This window comes from Camarhynchus parvulus, chromosome Z, assembly GCF_901933205.1.
Source record: "Camarhynchus parvulus chromosome Z, STF_HiC, whole genome shotgun sequence".
Lineage (NCBI taxonomy): Eukaryota > Metazoa > Chordata > Aves > Passeriformes > Thraupidae > Camarhynchus > Camarhynchus parvulus.
Window position 1 is genome coordinate 6,548,355 of NC_044601.1, and position 24,902 is coordinate 6,573,256.

General features: G+C 40.3%; 1 protein-coding gene across 4 annotated transcripts in view; it reads right to left on the reverse strand.

Moving 5' to 3' along the window:
- XRCC4 (X-ray repair cross complementing 4) overlaps positions 1-24,902 on the reverse strand; it is a 144,230-nt gene that overhangs the window by 71,782 nt on the left and 47,546 nt on the right. For all 4 annotated transcript variants that reach the window (XM_030969104.1, XM_030969107.1, XM_030969105.1 and 1 more), the window contains 3 exons: positions 15,999-16,165; positions 10,933-11,085; positions 10,444-10,547 (listed from right to left, as the gene is read on the reverse strand). In XM_030969104.1, coding sequence (XP_030824964.1) covers positions 10,444-10,547; positions 10,933-11,085; positions 15,999-16,165 — 424 coding nt within the window. The remainder of the gene's footprint in view (positions 1-10,443; positions 10,548-10,932; positions 11,086-15,998; positions 16,166-24,902) is intronic.

Below are 24,902 nucleotides of genomic sequence, written 5' to 3' on the forward strand. Positions count from 1 at the left end.
CTTATTGCACCCCATGCACATGTTAGGGGCTCTGTCAGGTAATGCCCTGAGTGCTGTTTCCAACATAAACACACACATTTTGGCACCTGCTTCATCCTCATTCCCCTCACTCACACACTGATCAGTGACGCAAGAAGCCACTGCCTCCTTTCACTGAGATGTGTCCCAAATCCTATCACACATTCCTTCCCTCTCCCCTGGGCCACAGGACAGCTCCATGGAGTGCAGGGACTGCTTTTGGCTTTCTTCTCCTCACCTCTAGAACAAAACAAAACAAAAAAAAAAAAAAAAAAAACAAAAACAACAAAAAAACCAACCAAACAAACCCGAACCCACCAAAAACAACAAAAGAAAATTTCACCTCCATCAAAATTCTCCAAGTCTTGCTAGAATTCAAAGATTGCACCCAAAGTGTTTTGATGCTTCCTGAAGGAGAAACAAGCTATACTAGTGAGCCATTTAGTTAATGATACTGTTCCCAAAGTAGACCAAATTTCATGCCTAACTAGAGTAGTTAATATTTGTTGAGGTGTAATGAAGTAAACAATCAAGTAGGGCGTATTCAACAGCTTTATTTTATATTTATAATTTCGCTCTTTTTTTTTTTTTATTATTACTTTGAAGCTTAGAGCAGATGAAGTACATTCACACCACGTGAAGATGGTGGGACAAAATTCAAAAAACCCATGGAGAGTGCCAGAATGCCAACATCAGCCCCTGGAAGAACCCCTGGGGATTACAGACAGGTTAACCAGGAAAGGTCTCAAGGAAATTGCTGGCAATCAGATACTCCTGACCTGACCCTCCTCTCCCAGGAACCCAGGTAATGAATATCCTTGTGAGAATCCAGCACCTGGCTACAGATTAAAGAGATGTTTTTCTCCTGACTGAGACAACAGCTCACAGTATGGCTAATCCCAAATAAACCCTGCTTTTCCTGTATGGAATTGGAGACAGTTGCAGGATCAGCAGAGGGAAATCTGGGGGCTGTGTAGGCTGGGACAACATTGCAGCCAGGTGAGCACACCTGGAAGACCCAGTCTCAGCTGAGACAAAACCCTGCTCCAAGGTGTTCTCCTACAAGCTGAGTTTATTTCTCCACCTGAAACAACCAGGTTCATTACAGAAACAAAAATTAAGATTTTGGTCTTGCCTGAACTGGTTACATCCAATTTCTTTCCAAGCTACTGATGGATTAACCCATTAAATAATGAAAATTACTTTGGCACTCCTGAAAGCTGGGATTTTTAGCTGTCAGCACAGTTACCAAAGAGCTGCCTATTCACTTTTTTGTTGATGAAGTTTCATATACTTATTAAATAAAAAAACTCCAAAAACTCTGCTCTCAAACTGAACAAAGGAATGCCCTGGAAGTCATTTCACATAGGCCTAGGAAACTGGTTTTGTGCCATGCACATCAACACTGAACATTAATTTATTTTGATTGTGGCTTTCAAATGATTGAGGGAGTTACTACTTAAGAGAGGCTAAGCAAAACTATCATGGAATCAATGCCAAGTTTTAGTTCTTATTATATTCTCAGTATATTTAAAAATAGTGGTACATACAAATGTATGGTAATGTAACTTTTTTGTTTCATTTCAATTATGATGAATTTGGACATAATTGATATCTACACAAAAAGGTTCAAATTTTACCCCATGTTCTATGAAAAAAAGATAATTAAAGATGGTCACTCATTTTAATTTATGTTTAGATATCCAGATTTCCAGAACAGTATGTTCTGAACTGCTCACAGAGCATCCAAATTTCTGTTTGCATCAAGAGTGATATTGTGCCTTTTTACACACGACAGAATTTTAATGAGTTATAAATGAGTTATTACTGACATTTTTATAAGCTACAAGGGAAGAAGACGTTTGCAGCTTGACTACAAGGATACCTTCTCTGGAAAAGCAAATTACTGGGTTTAAATTTGGGAAGAATTTAAAAGAGGGCCCAATGATTTCAGTGTGATGGGTCCCAGGTGATCACAATCACACCTATTAACTCACAGGAACAGGAGCAAAGCTAGATAAAGACTTGTGAAATGGAGATGAAAACTGCAGGAAGATTAATCCATCTGTGAGATTCTTTCTATTTAAATCTATCTTTTTAAAACAAAAATTAGGTATTTTGTTTCTAAGATAGGGGCATCATACTCAGGATACCCAGAGTGGGTTTTGCACCTGTTTTTCTAAATATAAATGTAAAGCTGTGAACCTCGTGGATTTTACTCTCCCTGGAAGGTTAGCATGTGTCGTGTTTTGTGTGTCCTAACAGAGTAAAAACACATCAGATATTAAAAAGAAAAACAAAGGTAAATAAATCAGGTATTTCTATGCGAGAGGAAATGCACACTTTCTCTGTTTTATCTATACTGGGTTCTCTCTGCACCTAATTAAAAAAAACCAAACAAAAACTCAGAGTTTTCAATACTTTTCTTTGGCATTATTTCCTTTATTACTTTTAATTTATATAGTAAGTAAAAAAAAAAAAAAAAAGAAGCTAATAAGATGCTGCTGACAGCTCCAGATGTGAAAACATCTCCCCTCCATCAGTTCCCACATGAGAAAATTCTCTTTTAGAGTGTGCAGTTTGGTGTTTGACCTGCTTGGACACAGGGTGTGTAACTGAGAGCTCCTTTATGAGGTCACCTGGCCTGCTGTACATAAACCAGCAGGTTCAGGTGAAGCTTCAAAACCGAGCAGAATGCAGCAAAATGCACGACAAAATCTGGAATAATAACTACTGATGGCATTTGCCTGTTGTGCCTTGATTATTTTGAAGCCATTTTTCCCCTTTGAAGCCATTTTCCCCCTTCCAAGTTTCACAAATTTCTAATATTCTGCATTAAAGCTGTGCACGTGATGTGTGCAGCGTCATGGATATTGAGGAAAAGGGTCCTTGAGAAGAGCCTTTCATGCTAAAGATGGAAAGGAACTTCTCAGCCTTTCAATACAATGACTGACAAAAGAAAAAAAAAACAACAAAAAAACCCCAAAAAATCAAAAACCTGCTTTCCAGGAAGTATGGCAACATGCCAAGTGATTTATGTGGAATTTGTGTATCAGTTTAGTGCCGTCATGTATGATTTCCACTGAGTAAAGCAAATTTTTCTACTGCAATTTTATCACCTCACTCTCAGTGTCTTTTAGGTTGATCTATGTGCTACCTTAAAAATAAAAGCTTAAGGTAGGAAGGTGACTTTAGGAGACTAACTTTTACCTGAGATGGACATAAATAACAAAAATATCCAGTAAAATAAGCAGGACAGTAGAGAAGAAGAGTAGGGAATAAGTTAAAAAAAATGTTTACAGGAGTATTACATTCATGATTTTTAGATGAAGCAATGAGATTTCCTTCTTCTTACTCAGAGGTGTTTTAAAGCACTAAAATAAAACTTTTTTTCCATTCCTGTTTTAGATAGTGTGATGACTCTGACATTTCCTTAGGTGTAAAATCTGTTTCCTATCAAGTTTCCAGTGGGCTTAAAGACACAATAAAGAGCCAAATAGGGAAACCAACTCTCAAATCCAGCCAAGACCCACCAGACTCACAAGGTGCAGCCTGGCTGAGAAAACTTCCAGTTAAAAACAGGGATGTGTGCTTTAACCTGGAAAAGCAATAAATCAAGGGAACAACCACAGGGCTTAGAGCAATCTTGAGCAACCCAGCTTTTAATCATCACAGGCTGTTTGCTGGGATGAGACACTGTAATGCAGCTGGGAAGTCATTAGGATAATTATGGCAGTGAGTGTTGCACAGGTGGCCAGAGCAAATGGCCCCACAGCCCAAATAAAAAATAAACTGGTGTGTGCACCCAGCACTGAGGAACTGCCCACTGCCTGACTCCCCACCCAAAACACACAGGAAATGTGCAGTTTGAGAAGGCAGCCTGCAAAATACTCAACTCTGCATCAGAGGAGCTGTTACAGAACTTGGAACAGCCACACGTGACAGCAAACTCTGCTGGGATGTGCTGCTCCCTGGTGTGACAGCACCTGCAGCATCCAGGCTTTGCTGGCTGGCACTGATAGGCAGCCCATTCCCCAGATGAAAATAAGGGTTTTTATCCCAGCAATGAGGATCACCACCCTTTCAGGAACCTTTCTTCCTCAAGAATCAATACTTCTCCTTGCTGAAAGGATCCCCCAATAGTGCTAAACCAAATGTCAGCTCTTCTGAAGTACAGATGCGTTCTCAAAAACTGAATGCAAATGCACTGAGTTTTCTGCATGTCAATTATCTGGTTTTCAGTATATCGTGAAATATGCCTAAATATTTTTGATGCTGTTTCTTCCTGTCTGAATTACAACTGGCAGAGGGCAGGGTCAGATGGGAAATTGGGAAGGAATTGTGAAGGTGGGGAGGGGCTGGGATGGAATTCCCAGAGAAGCTGTGGCTGCCCCTGGATCTCTGGAAATGTCCAAGGCCAGGCTGGACAAGGCTTGGAGCAGCCTGGGACAGTGGGAGGATAAAGTTCAAAATGAAATTGTGTGACAGAGGTTTCCTGGGCAGGCTTGCATTTCACTGTGCACTGAATTCAGTCACTGCTGTGGTCCATAATACAAGTATTGAAGAATAATTTGAAGTAATAAAAATAATCCCTGCCAGGTCCTTTAATTGCAGCAGATCCCAAAAGGACCATTACCCTGGGTGCTAAACAAATGCAGGGACTGTGGATTAAAGCAGAAACAGAAGCTGGAATGGGGATTGCCCCTGGCAGGAGTTTCCTGCTCACCTGATAAGCAGTGGCTCTTCAGCTGGGCACTGGAGGAGGACGAGGCAGAGCAGGGCACAGCTCCAGCACCACTGAAGTTGCAGTTTCACACCTGGGGAGTTAAATTCTCTACCAACAGGTGTCAAAATAGGCTTGGGAAATTATTCCATTATTCAGGGAGGGAGATCAGGCACTGCTTCATTAATGGATTTAATTTTGACTTATTTACTTAAGAACTTTATGTCACTTATTCTCCTTTGCATGACCATATTAACCCCGTCCCCCCCAAAAATGAAATAATTCCACTTCTGTTCAAAGTGCGCATTGCTGAACTGTTGAAATTAACCTGGTTTTTCATTTGAGGAGAAGAGAAAAAAATAACACTGGATTCATGGATGTGCATCAAGCTTGTAATCAGCAGCTTGGTCTGAAAATTATTCCAAAATAAGGCTCTTACAATTTAACGTAAATATATTAAAGGCAGTTATTTGATGATTTATGCAGAAATTAAATAGCACTTGAAAACATTTTACAACTCACGAAGGAATAAAAGTTCTTTCATGTGTAACATGTAGTAGTATGTGGATAATACAACAAACATTTTTAAATTTTACATTAATCAGTGTTCTTGCACCTAACTGTGCAGTGTGATCATTTGCTGCTCTAATTTTTTTGATCAATCATCTAACTTTCAAAAGCCTCAACAAAGCATAAATCTGACTCTGTCAATTACAGAATTTCATTGAATAATGACTCATTTTTGGAAATCACATTCAACTTTAAATGCTGAAGCAGGAACAGAAAGAAGGTGTGTAGAGAATATGCAGAAATAAAAGTATTTTTGATGATTTTCATAGAAAAATGTCCAGGTAATATGTTGTAAATCCCTCTTAGTGTAACACTCACACCAGGATTTTTAAAGGGGCATGAAACATCTTGATACTTTTACTGTAAATGCATTTTGACCATGACACCTGGTGTAACACAGAGGGAAACCAGTTTGGCCACCACAAGTATTTCAGAGGCACAAAACCATCAGGTTGTGGGGGAAAAAATCAGTATCAAGTTTCAGGGAGAAGAAAAGAAAAGGAATCTACAGCTTTAAGGGAAAGGGAAATTAGATTATTCCTCAGGATGAACCATTTTCAATTACAGCCTGACAAAAAGAGAAATAATTTAAACCCGAGGTAAATTAAGATGGCTAACTACTAAAACTCCTAAAAAACAGACTTTTAAAGAGAAGCCTTCACAGATGGAACTTTAACTGCACAGCACAGCCGGGTGCTGTTACAACAGGCTATTTTTATTATTACTAACTTTGATCAAAGCTTATTAACCAGCAGCACTGAGCCATCAGTGGATTGGACTACACAGGAGAGCTAATTAAATTTAAAGTGCCACAAAGTCCTGAGGGCATAACACACAATCCCCAAGGCAGGAGCTTGAATGGAGGGAGTGAGAACATTTGCATGGCGAGGCAGTGGGAGATGGCAAGGTGCTTGCTCTTATTTACTGTGGGCTCTGCAGAGATTTTAGTACAACCAATTCTGAACCTGTCCTCATCATCAAACATGCAGAAAAGTGTGGGCACTGGATGTCTGGGGAAATGTGGAATATTTCCACACAACTCGGCAAGAAACACAGATCATAAAATTTTATTTGATCCAACAGGGCAGATCATGACATCCCTCCTTACCCTAAGGAGAGGTAACTTCTACCAATTATATTGTGAAATATAACTAAGGAAGCCAGGGACAAGAGAAAATAAAATGGGATGCAAGCTGACTGTAAATTGGTGCACAGCAGCCTTGTTCTGTCCAGAGGCAGACACATATAATAGCATTTATAAATGAAAATAACAACAAGAAATCACTAAACAATTTCTTCCATTGCTTACATCCCACCTGCTGTGTTCGTAGCTACAATAGATTGCAATAATTAAATCTTTCCCTGCAGTTTTGTCATATACCTGGGAGGAGGAATAATATTCTCTTTTCTGGTCATTTTCCAGGCACTGTGAAGAGTAACTGTTACCCTCCATCTCCCTTTCAAGCTTCCAAGAAGGCAGCAGAGAGGGGGAACATTTATCCCATCCTTGCTCATGTTTTAAAAGCCTCCTAACATTTTTCAGTTATTAAAAGGAGTTGATTTGCAGGACAAAGCCATTATTTCCCACCATGATATCAAATTATTATTTATCAGACTGATATTGTCATTTCAGGATGCCTGATCCATTTTCAGGAGGAAGAGCTCAGTAAACAAAACCAGTACAATTCAGAGGGGGAGAAAGAGGAACCCGTAACAACTGGGTTGTCCTTAACCAGAATAAGTGTTTCTGTATCCTAAAACGACAGAAACATCTTGCATCAGAGTGTGGTGGCATCATGCTGAGTCACCCACTCACTCCTGTGGGCTAAGAGGAACACAGGCTGGTGATTTCTGGGGTTTGTGGTTTGGTTTTTCCCCCTTAAGGAACAATTGTGTCCAGTTGGCACCAGCTCACAAACGGAACCACAGCCTTACCCCACTCCACACCTTCTGAGATATTTCCAGCTCTGCTCCAGATGGGGGAACTTTGCTGAAGCACCAGCAAAGAAAACAACAACTACACCTGAGTTTGATAACTCTGAGAATCTCACCAACCCTGGAGCAAAACCTCAACAAGCCAAAGCAAAACCAACCCTGTCCTGCTCCCAAGAAACATTCCTGACACTCCATCCATGAGGAACAACAGCAGGATTTCCTTCATCTCCTCATTTCTCTCTCAAGCAGGAGCTCACAGGCATTTCCAGGACCTGACACATCATCTGTAGCTGCTGCTTCAGAATTTATTAAACTGCAGTGAGAACTGGAGCTCTGTGCCTTTCTCATCCTCACATTCACAGCCCTAAACAAGATTTCAAATAAATTCCCTCCATGCTCATGGCATGGCAGGCAAAGCTCTTGTGTAGAATCACACACAGTATTATTTATATATGCATTATTATTTATAAACATTGTACTATTTCTAAGGGGTTTAATTCTCATCAGCTGTTTTTCTGAGTGCTTTAAAATACTTACTAATTCAATTTTAATTTCTCCCTTTACAATATAAAGCATTAACTACATCAGTGTGTAGGCAGGACAAAAACTACCATGTTTCAGTTAATCTTTGCTTTAAGCTAGGAAGCAGAAATTGTTGTGAGAAAGCAAACCATAAATCAAACATACAAATAGCACTGGAAATGCCAAAAAAAGAGAAAAATTTTAGGTAAACTTTTAGGCTCCAGATTCTGCCCCTTTACAAAGACTGCAATTAATCATTCTTACTAATTTTCTTAATATTTTTCTTCATTGGATGTTGTTACAATATTTCCATCAGATCAACACCAGACTGATAACTAAATAAGTCATTCAATTTTCTATTAATAAACATCAGCAGGTTTTTCCTCCATATCCACTGAAATACCCTGGCATTTGAATGCCCCAAAAATCAGGGAGAAGAACAATTATTGGTGATTAAGAAAAACCTTCAGACAAGAGTTTTAAACTCTGTAGTTCAACAAATCCTGGTTGGTTTTTTTTTGCTGACTTTGCAAATGATGATGATGTTGAAAATTATTTTGTCTGGATTTCATAGCCTCTGTGTAACATCCCCATGAGCTGCTAGAACAGAATTATCTTGTGATGGAACCACCAAAAGTTTTCCCCTCCCAACACAAACCCATTCACCTGCTGAGCACTGCTGCTTTTTCAATTAATAGTGAATTATTTAGACATGCACATATACAAATGCACTTTTACTGGGCATCTATGTGTGCATACACACACCTGCCTTCACTTTCCTTCAAAGAAGTTTTTTAATTATGATCTTCTCTCTTGATTGTGGGTTTCACCACTATCTACTAAAACTACCTCAATGATCTTCTAATTCTCATTGACTCCTGCAGTGACATTTCAAGTCCAAAAGGGAAAGAAATACAATGATAAACTAGAATATAGGAAAACTAAGATAAACAGAAAAAAACCCCCAAATATTATCCGTCTTATCTTTTATGTCTTACAGTCCTTGATGCTTCATGTAGCTTTGATTTTCATTATCCACTCATTCCACTCATCCCTGAATCACTATTTTCTCCATAAAGACATGGTCTGCCTCTTTTTTGAGTGTGAAAATTCTAGGACAGACTTCAGATACTCAGCACCCAGCTGTGCTTTGCCACTGTTCACTGAGAGAGAAAGCTGTGCACACAGGAGGAGCAGCAACTGACTTCAGGGATATTCACTGTGAGGGCTCAGCAGTGCCACTGCCTTGAAAAACTCAACTGTGTTACCCAGAGCATTAACTTTATGGTCTTTTCATGTTATCTGCAAATTTTGCATCTGAACTCTTCCAGTCAGGACCAAAACCCTGAGGACTGCATCCCTCAAAGACAAAAGAAAGTACATTTTTTTTGTTTGCACCTAAAATAAAAACACAGCTGGTGTATTTTCCAGTCCAGTCCCTCACAAGTGCCTGAGCAGGGCTGTAGGTGTTGTTTTCATTATTAAATACATATCTCTGTCTCAAAACTCTCACTGAGCTAGTTCGGCCCTACTGAATTTAGAAGAAGATTCCACACCTTCCACTTCTTGCCTTTTCACAAAACAAATTTCTCATCACGTTACCTGAACTGAACAATCACCACCTGACAGGAAAGACTTCTGGAGAGACAGTGCAGCATTAAATTATTTCTTTCTGGGATCACAATTTCCTCCACTTGTCTGAAGCTCTGCCTACTTTATATAAAGTCAGAAATTCCTCTGCAAGCAGACCCACATGAGTGACCAAGCTGCTGGCCACTGGCACCAGGGTCCTGACCACTTCCAGTTCCCAATGTGCACAGAAAATTGCTGTTTTACAGGAAAACATTGGTGTCTGGATTACCTTTACCTGTGGTGGAAATAAAAAGCTCCAGTGAGAGAACCCATAGCAACCTTTGCAGACCTGAAGGGAAGTTTATGTGTCTATTTTTATACACATATGTGTATATATCTATACATATATATAAACCATACTACAACTATCAATGCATTTTTGAAACTTTGATAGCATTTGCCCTGGGTATTCCCACTAGTTTATCACAAACATGCCAAAATTCTGATTCACAGTTAAATATTTTGTACTGTATAATGGGCCATCACTGCATCCCACACACTTTACAAGGCTCTAGTCCTGGAAAAATTCATCAGATTAAGTTTCATGAGCATCTTCACAAGGCCAAAAATTCTCTGACAAATTAAAGTGGATTCCGCTATAAATACACTTTCATTCCATTTATGCACACAGCTCTTTTTATAGCTGTTAAACCTCCCCTCTTTCCCCTTTTTAAACACTATTGAAGCTGTCAGGAGCTACCTTTTACACTTTATCAATCACGGCACACACATCATGATTCCTAGAATTTAAAATGGAATTGTTGATGGTTCAGATACTGTTAGACTGTCATTAGCTCTGCAAAGTGTGTAATTTGTCACTTTGCAAGAAATGACAGTGCCTTCACTCGTGCAACATGCTTTTAAACCTCCCCTCTCTAATTTGAAAATGCCAGTATTGTACTCTGCTCCAGGAGAGGTATTTTTAAGGCTTGCTGGCTGGCTTGTCACAGAGCAATCTGTCAGGTAGTATTTTCCCTTCCATAAGGTTTATTCACACGAAGCCTGTCTGTGATATAACCCAAAGACAATGCTTTCTGTCTTACCTGATGGCAACGAGGCCCGTGCTGGATTTTCACTTTCCTCATCAGTGCTGGCATCATAGTTGTTTTCTCTCTTTACAACCACCTGAGTAGTAGCTATACTATCCCTAAAAACATCAAAAGAAAGGCAAAGAAATTAAGATATTTTTGTCTCTCAAAAGAATTAAATGATTCAGGGAGATTATGTATGAAATCACCACCTGTGGAAAGGGCAGGGACATGGTCTTGTTGGAAAATCAATTGCAGCCCAGCAGAAAGCAGGACAGATCCATCAAACACTCACTTCTTGGCTACAGCACCCACAGCAATCTGCTGCTGCTTGCAGGGATGCCAGAAAGAATCCTCCTCTTCCCTGACTTCCAGGATTGGTTTGGATAACCCAGCACTCGGCCAGGAAGAACTGTCACTCACTGTCAGGGCCAGGGAGATGGAAACTGAGCTAAGCTAAACTCCAATGTGCACCACACCAAGAAACCCAGGGAAATGAAATACCTTGCACACTTGGCATCCACTGCGGATTCTTTAGCTTCACTCAACAGCTTCTGCAAGTTTCTTATCTTTGCCTTCTTTTCATTCAGCACCAAAACAAACCTGCTGTAAAGGTCTGCCTCCAGCTCCTCTTTGGCTTCCACGCATTTTTCCAGCCTGCAGCACAAAATTAACTGTTACACCAATTCCTCTGTTTCCTAGAAGACAATTCTGTCCTGAGGCCAGCCAGGAATCCCCACTCCAAACCACGCACCACTGGTCCAGACCCTTGTGTCTGAAACAGGCCAGAATAAGCTTTTTTGTTGTTGTTTTTCCACAGAGAAGTGCAATGAACTCTGCTTCCCAAAGGGAAAAGTTCCCAGATGTGAATCTTTCTTTTTATGCCTTTTTTTTTTGGTAGGTTCTTGCACACCTCCACCCGAGACAACTAAAATTTAAACAGGCAAATGTTCTTTATTTTCAATGCTGAATCACATAATGAGATTATAAACATATATGATTCACCTTGACAGGTTTCAAATCTGGACTACACATTGGTGTGAAATATATTTGAAGAGGAAAATAAAATTTCAAAATCTAAAAATGCCTAGAAGCTCTTAATATCTTCAGATGAAAAGATACTTCAGGTTTTTAAAAAATTTTAGTATTGATCTATGTGGGTAGATGAATGTCAATAAAAGGAAGCACAATGGGAGTATTAAATTAAGAATATGGTGTATGAAGTCTCATAAGCAAAACTGGAATACAAGTAAACCTGAACACAACAAATCAAGTGATTTGTGGCAAATGTAATTCTGTATTTAATTATTGTATTTCATAAACTTTCAGTCCTTGGGTTGAACCACAAACATTTTGTTAGCTGTATACACAAGAAGCAAATAAGCATCTTGATAATTTTACTGATCATGGTAAGTATAGTAAATAGTCATAAGTTAAAACCATATTTTTCACCAGCATGTGCAAGGCTGTAAAAAAGTTTAGAATGCTTATTGTGCTATTAAACCCAGACATGCAACAGACTTTAAAAATATTAATTTATAAGACAAGATATTTCAACAGACTTTCTACATGAATACTAATTATTTTGTTCACAGATCAAAACCATATATGATGTAGGAAGCAAGACAATAGCAAAAAAGAAATCTCACAATTTTTATGTTGTGGTGAAATGTGTGAAATCTCATGAAGTATTAAGCCTACTGTTCAATGCTTTAGGGATATGCTTGATAGTTGATAAATAATTCATCTAATTTAAATGCAAATCGCAGAACATCATTACCATACAGATCAGTTCAATAATTCCTAAATGAAAGATCATAGGTACTAATCAACTATCAGGAGACTTCCCACCTACAAAAGGGAAGTTAACTGTTTAGTGGGAAATAAATAGACAATTCACAAAGAGCCATAAACTCTAATGCAGCGCCCAGAAGAGCCTGGACATGCTTGATACTAATTATTTCTGTATACATAAAAATGGGGAGAAAAGGGATTTTGTCTAAAATATGCTAATCTTGTCTGTATCAAATCCTGTAGGATAATCCCCTCTCCCACACATAAACCAGGGAAAGTGGTTGCTCTCTGCTTTTACTTTGACAAGGCACTGGTTTGTGGCGGAGCAGTTGAAGCTGGTCCAAATATTGAGAAATGTGGCTGACTTGGCCAAAAATGTGCCATTTGAGATAACTTCAGTTATAACTGCAGTCCTTGAGTGCTGCAAAGATATCCCCTGATGAAGGCCCACATAAATGGAAACTCCCAGTGAAGTGAAGCTGATGCTGCCTGGACTGTGAGTAGTACAGTGGAGAAACCAACTGCAAGACTAGCCAATTTCTTCAGTCTCTGGAGAAAAAAATTAGCATCTTGAATATTAGAATCAGAATATTAACTTTTCCCTTTGGGCACAACCAATTAGTAGTATGCCATCAGTTAATCTTATATGATTGTTTTCATTTACATGAACACCTTTTTTAATTTTTTTTTTCCCATTATTCAAAGCTGTCCACATCCAAATACATTCTCTAGACACAGAATGGCATTAATTTTGCAGAACAATGAATATCAGAAAAGCATCACATGAATGCTGTACTTGAAGCTTATGAGCCTTTAAAATACACTATTATGTGGCATATCTGATAATTTAGCAGAGACTAGTAAAAGGCAATGGTGTTGGGGACAGAGATGCAGTAATTGTGCAGGTGGGGTGGCTCTGTGGACCCTTCTGGATTCACTGAGGCACTCACCACCTGAGCGCAGAGCAGAGCTGGCTGGGGTTTATTCCAATACCTCAGTGGCTGCAAACACAAACTTTAATTGCCACTCCTCACGTGGTGCTGCCTGAGTGTGCCCTGTGCCTCTCAAACACCATCTCCCCAGGCCAAATGGAGGAGCTGCTCATCTCACAGACAGCTCCCAGCACGATGAACCCAAATGGGGGTTAATTATTGGAGTGGTGCCTCCCAGTCTGTGCATCCTCAGGTCTCTCTGCAATGCTTTTCCATGTGCCAAAATGCACCCAAGGTGACAGGCATCAAAAATCCTGCACAGCCCACTGAAACCAGCCACTGTTAGGGACTATGACAAACCATAAACTGAGAAATTAATTATAAAAACCAAGATTTCAGGTGCTGACCCAACACAGAGCAATCACACATGCTCTACAGAGGCGAACGTGAGCTATGAAACTTAATGGCTTTTCTTTAATTGTTGGTGGCAACCTTCACAATCCAACACTATGAAGGAAATAATTCAGCATCTCTGGTATTCATCCCTGTTCCCAGTGCTCTAAAATAATTCCTGGATCCCACGGCACTGCTCCCTTGCATTTCAGATTCACCCTTCCCCCAGCATTGGCAATGGTATGGAATGTTGATGAGCTAAATGCTGAAGACTCAGTTTCAAGCCCAAAGCACCTAGCTTGCATTTTTATAATCTGCTTGTGGTTTAAATATACTGTCACTGCAGATGACCACAACATCAAATGGCAGCTATTTTGAATTTGGCTTGTCTCTCAAATTTTGGACATCCAAAACCAAGATACATACCCCGTGCCCAAACCAGAAATTGGATTTTTATTGTTCAAGGAATTATTTTGCTACAGGTTATTATTACTCAAAATTTGCCACCTCCATTATCATGGAATCACAGAATGGTTTGGGTTGGAGGGGCCTTAAAGCCCAGCCAGTGCCACCCCTGCCATGGCAGGGACACCTTCCCAGGTTGCTCCAAGCCCCAGTGTCCAACCTGGCCTGAAAATAATTGCTCTTGAATTTTCTATAAGAAATAAAGAAAACAGCTATTGGCCTTGAATTTTCTATAAGAAATAAAGAAAACAGCTTTTGTGCTCTGATATTTTAATACATGCATCCCTGAGGTGTGCACACACAGACACACACCCAAGCCCAGGCAGCCACTTGCTCACCAAAACCTCCGTGGTGGTCAACAGAATTCAAACAAGGAGATGGAAATGGGATTATTGAATAATTCCACCCACTGCCCCACGACTGAGGGGCTCAAAAGCAGCTCAGAAACCTGCCTGCTATGTTTTAATTCTAATCAAGTCCTGAGGAGAGAGGCTGTGAGCAGAGGCATCTGCAGGGGCTGTGGGGCTGGTGTGCCCTGGCTGCAATTCTGCACACCACGTGCTCTGTATTTGATGTTCCAGCACTCAGCACCGTGAGTGGTGCAGGATGTAAATCCTGAATTCCTGCCTCCTGAACAAAGACAGGCACAGCTTTGTTCAGCTCAGGGCAACTCGCAGCGTTTGGAGCCGAAAAAGCAAAGGGAGGCAGCAGGGTAGAACTGGGCTGCGGCAAAAAGAATTTAAAAAAAAACCACCACACCAAAAATTTAAAAACAAAAGAAAACAAACAAACAAACAAACAAACAACAAAAAAATTAATAAATTTAAAAAAATTAAAAAAAAAAACAAACAAAAAATCTCCCAAACAAAACAAAACAAAACAAAAATCCCCAAAATTCCCCAAAAACCAAACCAAAAAGCCCAATGCTTCTTGAATGAAAATGGTTTCTGAATTATTTTTATTCTGCATTTAACAGACATGGCCAAAGACTGGTGACCATAAAACCTTCAGTGTATATTCTGAAAAACCATTTTTCATCTACTCAAAACTATAAACATGCTAAAGAAATCCACCAGCTTGCACTGAGAACAAAGTCACGCAACTCTGATTTTTTTTTTTTCTTTTTCCTCCTTTTCTTTGGGGTTACTCTGTAAAAGTGCCACCCCACCATGGAAATTGATACAAGCACTAATGCCTCTTACACATCAGCGTGTAATGCAGTACAGAACACGGGTTATACAATACACTATTGTTCAATTACACTGTTAAGCAGTAAAACACTACTTAGGGAGGCCCTTTGCTTGTCAGGCAGACTGTCAGGAGAAACTGTTACTCATTTTAATGAGAGGGAAACAAAACTAACTCCTCCCAAAAAGTTGGCTCTCTTTTTCAAGGTAAATTAACGCAAATTAGCTGCATTCTTTCATCAATCTTCCTAGATTGTGTGTTTTTTCAGGTAAAGCTACAGAAAAGCAAGATAAATCTCTCTCAAAGAGTTCTATGCTTACTGAAACAAGCACAGATTATTTCACTACAGAATGATAGACAACTCAGATTGTAAATGCAACAGCAATTACAAAATTCTCTTGAAAAATAATGGTACTTTTCCTATAATACTGCACTTATCTTTCAATTTCACCTTCTTCAACAAAGAAAACTGATGAAAGAAAGAATAATTTATTCCCCACTCAAAAATGTAAATAATTTACACTGCCAGTCCTAAGAATCATAGGAAATAATATTAATGAAAAGGCTTCCTAAAGAAAGTGAAGCTAATTACACAGATTTTGAGGTGTTTAGGGCTTTTTCCTAACTCACAAACTAAAACCACCTTTAATTGCAAATTTTTAGTATCAGTTGCATCTTTATCACAACCACATGGGCTGTGGTTAACTGAGCTCAAAACATGTCTCAAATGAATAAAAGTTTCTGTCCACTGCTGCTGAGCTTCTCAGGTGTCACCTGTGAATCCACCTGGGAACCCACCTCTTCTCCGCGTCGCTCCAGTTGCTGAAAAGCCTTTCATTTTCCCTCTGCAGATGCTCAGTTTTGGCCTGCAGCTTCCCCAGGCTGTCCAGGCAGTAACCAATGAGTTCCTTGATCACCTCTGCTGGGTTTGGGACTTCCTGCAGCTTCAGAGATCCAAGTCTGAACTGAGACACAAGGAAAGCATGAGTTATTTCAACTGCACAAAAAACTTCACTGAGGCTTTGCCCCAGTAAACCTGAATGCATCTTTAATAAGCATAGCTAATACCTCACAGTCCTCCAGTTTAAAGGGAGATAATAATTTTGTCATGCAGCGAATGGAGGAATATGTAGAATAATCTACATGGTAATTATTTCCAGAGGGCCACAATGTTGAGAAGGACTCTGCAGCACCTCTGGGCTGGGCAGGCTGGAGAAGGGAACGCTGCCAGGGATGCCATCAATGCACCCAGACATCTCCAGGGCTGCCAGAGCATGGCCGGGCTCTGCTCGGTGCTGCCAGTGCCAGCAGCAGCAGCAGGGGCCATCAAAGAAAGGGCAGTGAGGTGCAGGGCAGCAGGAGGGAGAACTTGTGTCCATGGAGGGACAGCAGAGCCCTGGGACAGCTGCCCAGGGAGGGCCTGGAGTGTCCCTGTCTGGGGACATCCCAGCCCCGGCTGGACACCTTCCTGTGGGATGCACCAGATCATCCCCAGGCATCCCTTCCAGCCCCAAATATTCTGGGATGTGATGATTCTGTGATTTATACAGCTAATTTGAAAAATCTAGCCAGCAAGTTATGACCTCCAGGGTTCACACAGCAAGTTCTTAATCTTAAAAGGACTCCTCCAATTAAACAGGCAGCCTCATCAAGCCAGTGAGGTGAAAGGATCTGCAATGAACCACTGTGGCAGCAGTGGGGATGCTGTACAAGATATACAGGAGGCCTGAACACATTTGTATTGCCTGGTCTGGGATAAACAACAGAAGACTCTTGTTTTAGTCAAGTTAAAGGAGGAATAGCTCAGCCATACATAGAAACCAGTGCCAGCTGAGCTACAAACATGCAAGTCTGGGTGAAGACACATTAATATCTAACACAATAGTTTGAGGGAGTGGAAGAAGGAGAAGGGGTTGTCTCTCTCATCTTGTGATCTTCAAAAAGACTGCCATAAATTTTGTGGCATTTCCCTATGGAGAGAAGTATTACCCATCTTTCCAACTTGCATACACAGCTATAACATCTTTAAAAAGGCATAAATATAAGTGGTACACACTAGAGAAGTGTTCACTCTGTGTTGTGGCATCTCACCTATTAAAAACAGAAATGCAGTTTGATTTGGTTTTCCCCTCATTTTACTTGGGAGGGCGTGGAAAATTACATAAAAGACACCTATTAAAAATGCCTATTGCTTGTTACCTTTTTAACGTGCAAGTTTCACGAATGCCATGCATAAGTTTTGGCCTGAAAAAGGCTCAGTAAGAGCTGCTCACAAAGCTATCAAAGACATTGTTTGAAACAAGGAACAGTCGTTCCACGTGGACCTTTTATCTGTGGAAGTCTCTGCCCCAACACATGATACCACCCTGACCTCCTTCAGCAAGGTCAGTCTATCAGAAAATGTGGAAAACCCGAAGGTTTAATTTCCAATTAGCCACCAAATTCACATGTGCTGTCTCTAAAGCGTTGCTGTCTTTAGCAGGCGTGCATCTGATAGCTACAGATGAAAAGATGCTTTTAATTTATTTTTGGAAATTAGATTACACTATCAGTAGCCCACAGATTGGCGTGCACCCCCTGAATATCACACTTGCTGTCTGACAGCAGTAACAAAGATGCACATTTGTGTAAAGGAAACTGTTTTTCATCACTTGCAAGCCACCACCATGCTATTTGGATAAAGAATTCACAGAGATAGAGAGGCACAGTAGCACAGATAAATAGCATCACAACCTTTTACCATGAAGGAAATAGCAAGGAGAGCACATAATCTTTGTCTTCTGCCTTAATACATTCAACTGAGATCAGGTATAGGCAAATCTATTTAATCAGGACAAACAAATTAAAGTTTTCACTGCACAAAAAGAATTAAAAATGCATAATCCTGAAATAAGTTAGAGTAGCAGTAGAATTATTCTGAAAGCACAACCAAAATCATGCCAGACACATTGCAGACACTCCAAATGCAATTGTAATGATTAAAAAAAGCCCAACACTGCAACAGGGACACAGATATGTGTGTCCATGTTTGCAGGTGTTGAAGTCCAACACTGACTTTAATTTGACTTTAACTGCCTTTTAAATCTTTCATGTAACCTTTGTTCAGGCTTTATGTGAAGCAACTGACTATTACCTACTCTCTCACAATAAAATTCACTTTCCTCCTGTCTTGGACACTGAGACCTGTGGACCATTTCTAGGAGGCCCACAAAGGTGAGCAGAGCAAGTCCATCACCAGGAGGCCTAAATTTATCATGCAGGTGCTGACAAATCGACTAAAAAGGGGAAAAAAATAGTAAGGCTTTCTGCAAAACAAGTGTTCCTCTCTATCTCCCCTCCTCCAGCAGCCATCTAATCTTAATTTAGGAGAGCTGTGGGGAGCACATTAGCCAGCTACCTCCAGGAAAACACAGAATGTTTGGATACAGCCCTAATTAAAACAAAACTAATGTGACAGCCTGGAATGGTGGAAGGTGTCCCTGCCCATGGAAAGGAGTGGAATGAGATGGGCTTTAAGGTGCCTTGCGATCCCGGATTGTGGTCATGCTCTGCCTCCCTCACACAGCACAAATTCACACGAAGTGCACCAAAATCCCCTTCCCTGAGGCTGTTCCTCCAGCAGGGAATTGTTTTACACCACCTATTTAACAGGCAGAGACGTCAGCACTAACAATAGCAACGCTGCTATCTCGGCAAATTACAGCTGAGTGGTGTTTGCCCCACCAGGAGCCCGCTGCTGAGAGGCTGATAAGCCAAAAAGACCCCCTCAATTCCCAAAGTAGGGCTAAAACAACGTCAAGAAAAAAAGAAATCTCAAGGCAGTTCTGCTCTGGAGTCCTGCTGGCATCCCGAACTGGAAAGTGGACTGGTGAAGGAGAAAATGACAAAATAACACAATTTTACATCCAAGGATTCTGAATTTGGGACAGGCGTGTAAATTGCAGACATAATTCTATTGAAATTAAGTGTTGTGGGGGGAAAAAGTGTATCATTATAAAGGAGATGTTAGTTTTCCCCACACACAGCTAAGATTTTCCTTGCAACTAAAGCAAGAAACAGTCCAGTTATTTGTCCTTCATCGCCAAAGCCACAGCAGGGGAACTGCAAACAGTTCCAGGGAGATGCAGTGGAAGTGGTTAAAGATCAGGATACCACAACAAACAGTTAACCGGGTGGGATATCAAGATAAACAGCTCTTGCTTACTGCAGGAGTGAAAGAAAACATCATTAACACCTCACTAAGCTAATTTGACAAGCAACATGTCTTTGGTTTGGATCACGTTTCCGAGGTGATTTGGTAAATTTTTAACGGTGAATTTTAATTTTTTTTTTGTTAGCTTTGTAAATTCCTGCACTTTGCCGCTCCCCAGATGAATTTAAATTTCTCACCATCCTTACAGCTGCTGTAGCTCTCTGGCCCTGCATCATCTGCAGACGTAACTAATGTGCTTTCTACTTCCCCTTCCAGATCATTCAAGAAAACATTATGTAAAACACTGAAGCACTAAACACTTCATTTATACAGAGAGGGAGCAGACCTGGAAGAGGTCCCAGGGGACAACAGACTGACTGTGACTGATACACTGCTGCCCTTCAGTATCTGTTCTACTGTTTGTTGAGATTTTATTTTTTCAAATTTTTCTTTTTTTTAAAGGCACAGGAAGATGACCACAGAAGCGTTTAGAAAACTGTGTTCCCTTAATCAGAAATCAGTCATCACATATCCACCAGGTCTGTATTTTGAGCTTAAGAAATAAAAACAAGAATTAAAAGCTTATGACAAAAATCTCATTTTCCCCTGACCTCTCACCCTGCCCACTGTTTGCCTTCTAGGGATGAAGAAAGAAGTGATCTTAATCATAAGAAACAAAATATTTCAGAAATAACTGAAAAGTTTCTCAGTTTTTCTTGTAGATGCTTATGCTTATGGGAAGACGTGCTTCACATAAGAAAATAACAGGTATTAAAAAATGACACAACACATTTTTCACACAAGATTCCAAAACTGAAAGTTTCATTATTGTATAGAGACAGTGAATTTTAATTTTGCATTAAGTAACACATACCTGCTATTTAATCTTTGCATTACTTCACTAAATATGAAAGTTACCATATCTAAGGCAATAATTATAAGAGGTTATGCACTGAAAGGAGACAGACACACAGCAATGCCTCTCTTCTAAGTCAGAATCTGAAACTAAACACTAACAGTGAGTTTATTTCAAATAACAACAACTCTTCACTGTGTCTATATGAAAAAAGAAATCATGCTGGAAACTCTCATTACATCTGCTTTGCTGGTTGTGATTTCTCTCTCTATTAGTAAAATATTCTGACAACCCTTTCTAATAATGTTTTTTTCCCCACAATATATTCAAGGAATTCTATATTGCCACCAAATTAGATAGATTCTGTCCTTTGTTGTCCTGGCAGGGTATAGCAGATATACAGATATATAGATGTATAGATATAGATGTATGGATAGATATATAGATATTGGGTGTATTTGTGAGCCTCTCTCCTATTAAATCTTAACCCACAGTACTTCAATTTTTCCTTCTTTGTTTCAAAAACTAATTAACAAATAATTTTTTGAGAAAGCACACTTCACAGACACTTAGGTCTGATTTTGAAATGAAAATATTCCCAGCGTGTGAACTGAATGACAGAGGTTTAATCACACAAGCCAACCTTGCACAGCCTGTTACAGGCTCTTAGCTCTGCTCACTCAGCTCCCACTTTTCCTACCCTGGGTGAGACACAGAGATCCCTGTGCTCTGCCCCTAAAACAGCATTTCAGACTGAGCTAGCACACCCACAAACACCTACATCCTCACACACAGATGCTGCCTCCTGCAAGGTATTGCCCAAGCAATGTCCTTTTCCCCAGGGAAATATCAAAGAGGAATTTGTGGGGGGAAAAAATAAATTCCAGAGCAGCCCACCAGCACGGAGCAGCTGCGCAGTCCCTGTCTGGCTTCTTGGAGTCTGTGAAAGCAGCTGTGACCCCTGTGCTGGAGCAGGAAAGCCCTGCAGATCCACACAACAACAAATCCTTTTGTCACTGCCCTGTTCCGAGCACAGAATCACAGAATGAGAGAATGTGAAGGGTTGGAAGGGACCTTAAATCCCATCCAGTGCCACTCCTGCCATGGCAGGGACACCTTCCACTGTCCCCGGCTGCTCCAGGCCCTGTCCAACCTAGCCTTGGATCCAGGGACAGCCACAGCTTATCTGGGAACCTGTGCCAGGGTCTCTCAGGGAACAATTTCTTCCTAACATCTCACCTAAATTTCCTCTCTTTAAATTTCTACCCATTCCCCCTTGTCCTATCCCTCCAGCTCCCAATGCAGAGTCCTTTCCCTGCAGCCCCTTCACATCCTGGAAGGTGCTCTCAGGTCTCCACACAACCTGCTCCTTCACAGGGTGAAAAAACCCAATTTTCTCAGTCTGTTTTTGTAGCAGAGGTGCCCCAGTCCTCCTTACCAGCTCGGTGGCCACCTAGAAAAATCCTGCTAGGAGAAGCTGTTAAAAGCTGTACAGGGGAGCTACCCTGAAGTCCCTGACAATACCTTTGTCTACTGCTGGTGCTGAAAGCAAATTCTTTACTACAGAGTCTGAATGTCATAATTAAACTGGAATTAATTGAATTCCAGAGGAATTGTTACAAAGGGAAGTTGTGCTTTGCATGTGAGATACAGCAACTTTTTCTCTGTTGAGAACTGGAGCTCTTGCAAGACAGACATCCTGTGATTCCCTGTTAAATATCAGCTACCTCTCCTACTCCACAGACTCTGAAATAAGGTAGAATCAACACTGGGATAAAAACAAGCTTTCACTATGAAAATACCTAAGAATTTAAAAGAGAAAAATGTTAATGAAAATTCATGTACAGGGTTAAAGAATATGACCTACAAATGAATGATGCTGACACTTACACAAAGAAAGTATTGTTACAAGCTTGAATCTGGAAAGCATTATACCATTTTTATTTCTTAAGTCAATCAGTGAGTGGTCTTGATTTTTTAAAGCTGTGCCACTATTATCTCGAGGGAAATCATTCAGCAGTAACTATGACATCCCTGGGTGTGGTAATAAAACGAGTACACTAGACTTGCACAATACAGTGATGACAATGTGAAAGCAGAAGTTGCTTTTGTAACAGCAGACTCTAGGAAGCTAGAAAAAATTACACAGCACCATGGAAGCCAAGAAATCTGTCAGGTTACATCAGACGGTGTAAAAATATGATCATCAACTCCAAAAAAACAAGTTTAACACAAAAACCCTGCCTGCAACCAACTTCCCCCCTGACGAAAGCATCGCATCTACTCTTAGAGCAAAACAGCTGACGTGACTGAGATTTCCCTCAGGTTTTTACCACACGCTGCAGAAACCTTCAGAATTGCCATCCTATTAGGTCCATGTCCCCTGAAAATTAAATTCCTTCTGGATTCACTGTTTTGCATGGGAGCACCTCCCAGGTATTTTTTGGAGAGTGCTTCACTGTTCCTCACACCCTTAACCCCACACATTCATGGCACTGTGGGCCCTGTAAGGATTGGGGTGCAAGGAGGGAAACCACAGAGAAATTGGGAACATCCCCAGGTGCTCAAACACACGGATACCCATTCCCTCAAGGACAAGGAAGGCTCTGTTACTCCTTCCACCCCTCATCCAGCCCATGCTCAGCCTGGGCAGCAGGCTCTGATCCTGAAAGCTCTTGATGGAGTTACTGACTGGGAAGGAGCTTTGGAGGTCTAAACATTTTTGTGGGACGTGCAGCTCTGTGCAATCACAAGAAACAGTGTCACATAAACCTTCTCATACAGAAAGATTTTTTCACAAGATTTTCTTCATTTCTTTAGTGTAGCTCAGTTATTTTTTCCTAATTTGTCTCCTAAACACACACACACATGCCCAATTTGTATCCATTTGTTCTAGGACATACTCTATTCCCTGGCTTAGAGTGTTCTTTTCCCTCTGTCATGTTCAGACTCCATAATTTATAGATAAATAAATTTCTCAGCCAGGATTTTTTTCAGCTGGACTGAAGCTCCATGTAGCTTTGGCTACATACATGTTACTTTCCCTATCTCTCATACCACACAGCCTTCCTCTCAATTTCAGCTTGCATTTCTTGATTGTGAATGATCAGGACTGTACATTTAATTTCAAATATAAACCATGTTGAAGTAGACAGTGAAAATCCAAGAAAACAGACATAGACTTTAATACTGATAGTGTTCAACTGTCACATAAATCAATTTGCATGTTTCATTTCTTTCCTTTACCCCTGCCACATGTACCCTGTGTAAGAATCACCAGGACACAGGAATTATCTACATTTTAGGATGCCTGGTTCTCCAGATAGTCTTGGAATTAAAATGGTAAATTAAAATAGTAAGAACATCAGATAATTCTTAAATACCCCCCTCCAAGAAAAAAGAAAGCCATGTACATACGTTAGAGTACCAAAAACACCTACTGAGCAAGTAACTACTGGATTTCTTTCATAAAAGGCATTATATCTATATGTCTTTCCTTAAAGACTTTGGAAAACTTCCTTGTTTAGGAAGTCAGAAACACCATATTTCACATATCTATACCATCAGCTACTTCTGTGAAGCTTAATCCCACCCAGGCTGAAAGGGTCTTTAGCTACTGAATTTTGACAGCTGTGGCATGGTCTGCTCAGCATCTACCCAGGCTGTGATTCCACTGCCTCAAAGTGCTCTGTAACCATTTCTTTCAGTCTTACTCTAAAAAATATTGCTCGAGAGCATTTCCTCTTAACTAACCTTAAACCTATACACACACACAGATAAATATATATATATGTGTATATGTCTGCAAGACCCAAATCATGTATTTGTAAAAAGTGAGATGCGTTTCCAAAAAAGGCATGAACTGAATAAAGTTGCAGAGCATTTGCACCACAGAAATGCTCATCTCTCAAGGTGCTAAGCCACAGAAAGCTGCCCCTAATTTTCCCCCACCCCACCCACCCATTTTTTGACCAGAGTGCAACTGAATCCCTTAAAATTAGAAATACATTGAATACTACCATGAACTGCAGTGGTAACACTCAGCGCTTGTAACATCAGGCATCTCTTCCACTTTTTTCCCTTTTTTCCCCCAGTGGTAATCACATAAATTGCTTCACTTCACCAAAGGAAAAAAAAATTCAAAGCAATTGAAGGAAAAATGCCAAAGGCAAAAATCTATAAAAATCAGGTGCAGAAGTTACTTTTTAGAACAATAAATATGGAATGGGCAACTACACCTTATAATTCCACAAACAGTGATAACATGATTATGTGAAGAACCAACAATTCAGGCACTTTGTTGGATTTGGTCTGAAATTACGATTTCACCACACAAAACCTGGCATGTTTGCACTCTATGCATGCACCCCAAATGCTTTATTCCTCTTGGATGCTTCCCCGCTTTTTATCATTCCCTTCTGTACTTCAGGCAATATTGTACATTCACCTCCCTGCTACCCCTCTGCCTCTGAAGAGAGCTAACAAACAGGAGTGAAGCAGGACACCCTTAAAAGACCTTTTTTTTTTCTATTTTTTATTTTTCACCTTTTCCCTCATTAATTCCGTGGCTCCAGGCAGGATCAGATGTGTTCCCACCTCGCAGAGCAGGAGCAATGTCTGTGAGCAATGGAACTACTGAAGGCTGGTTTCCTAT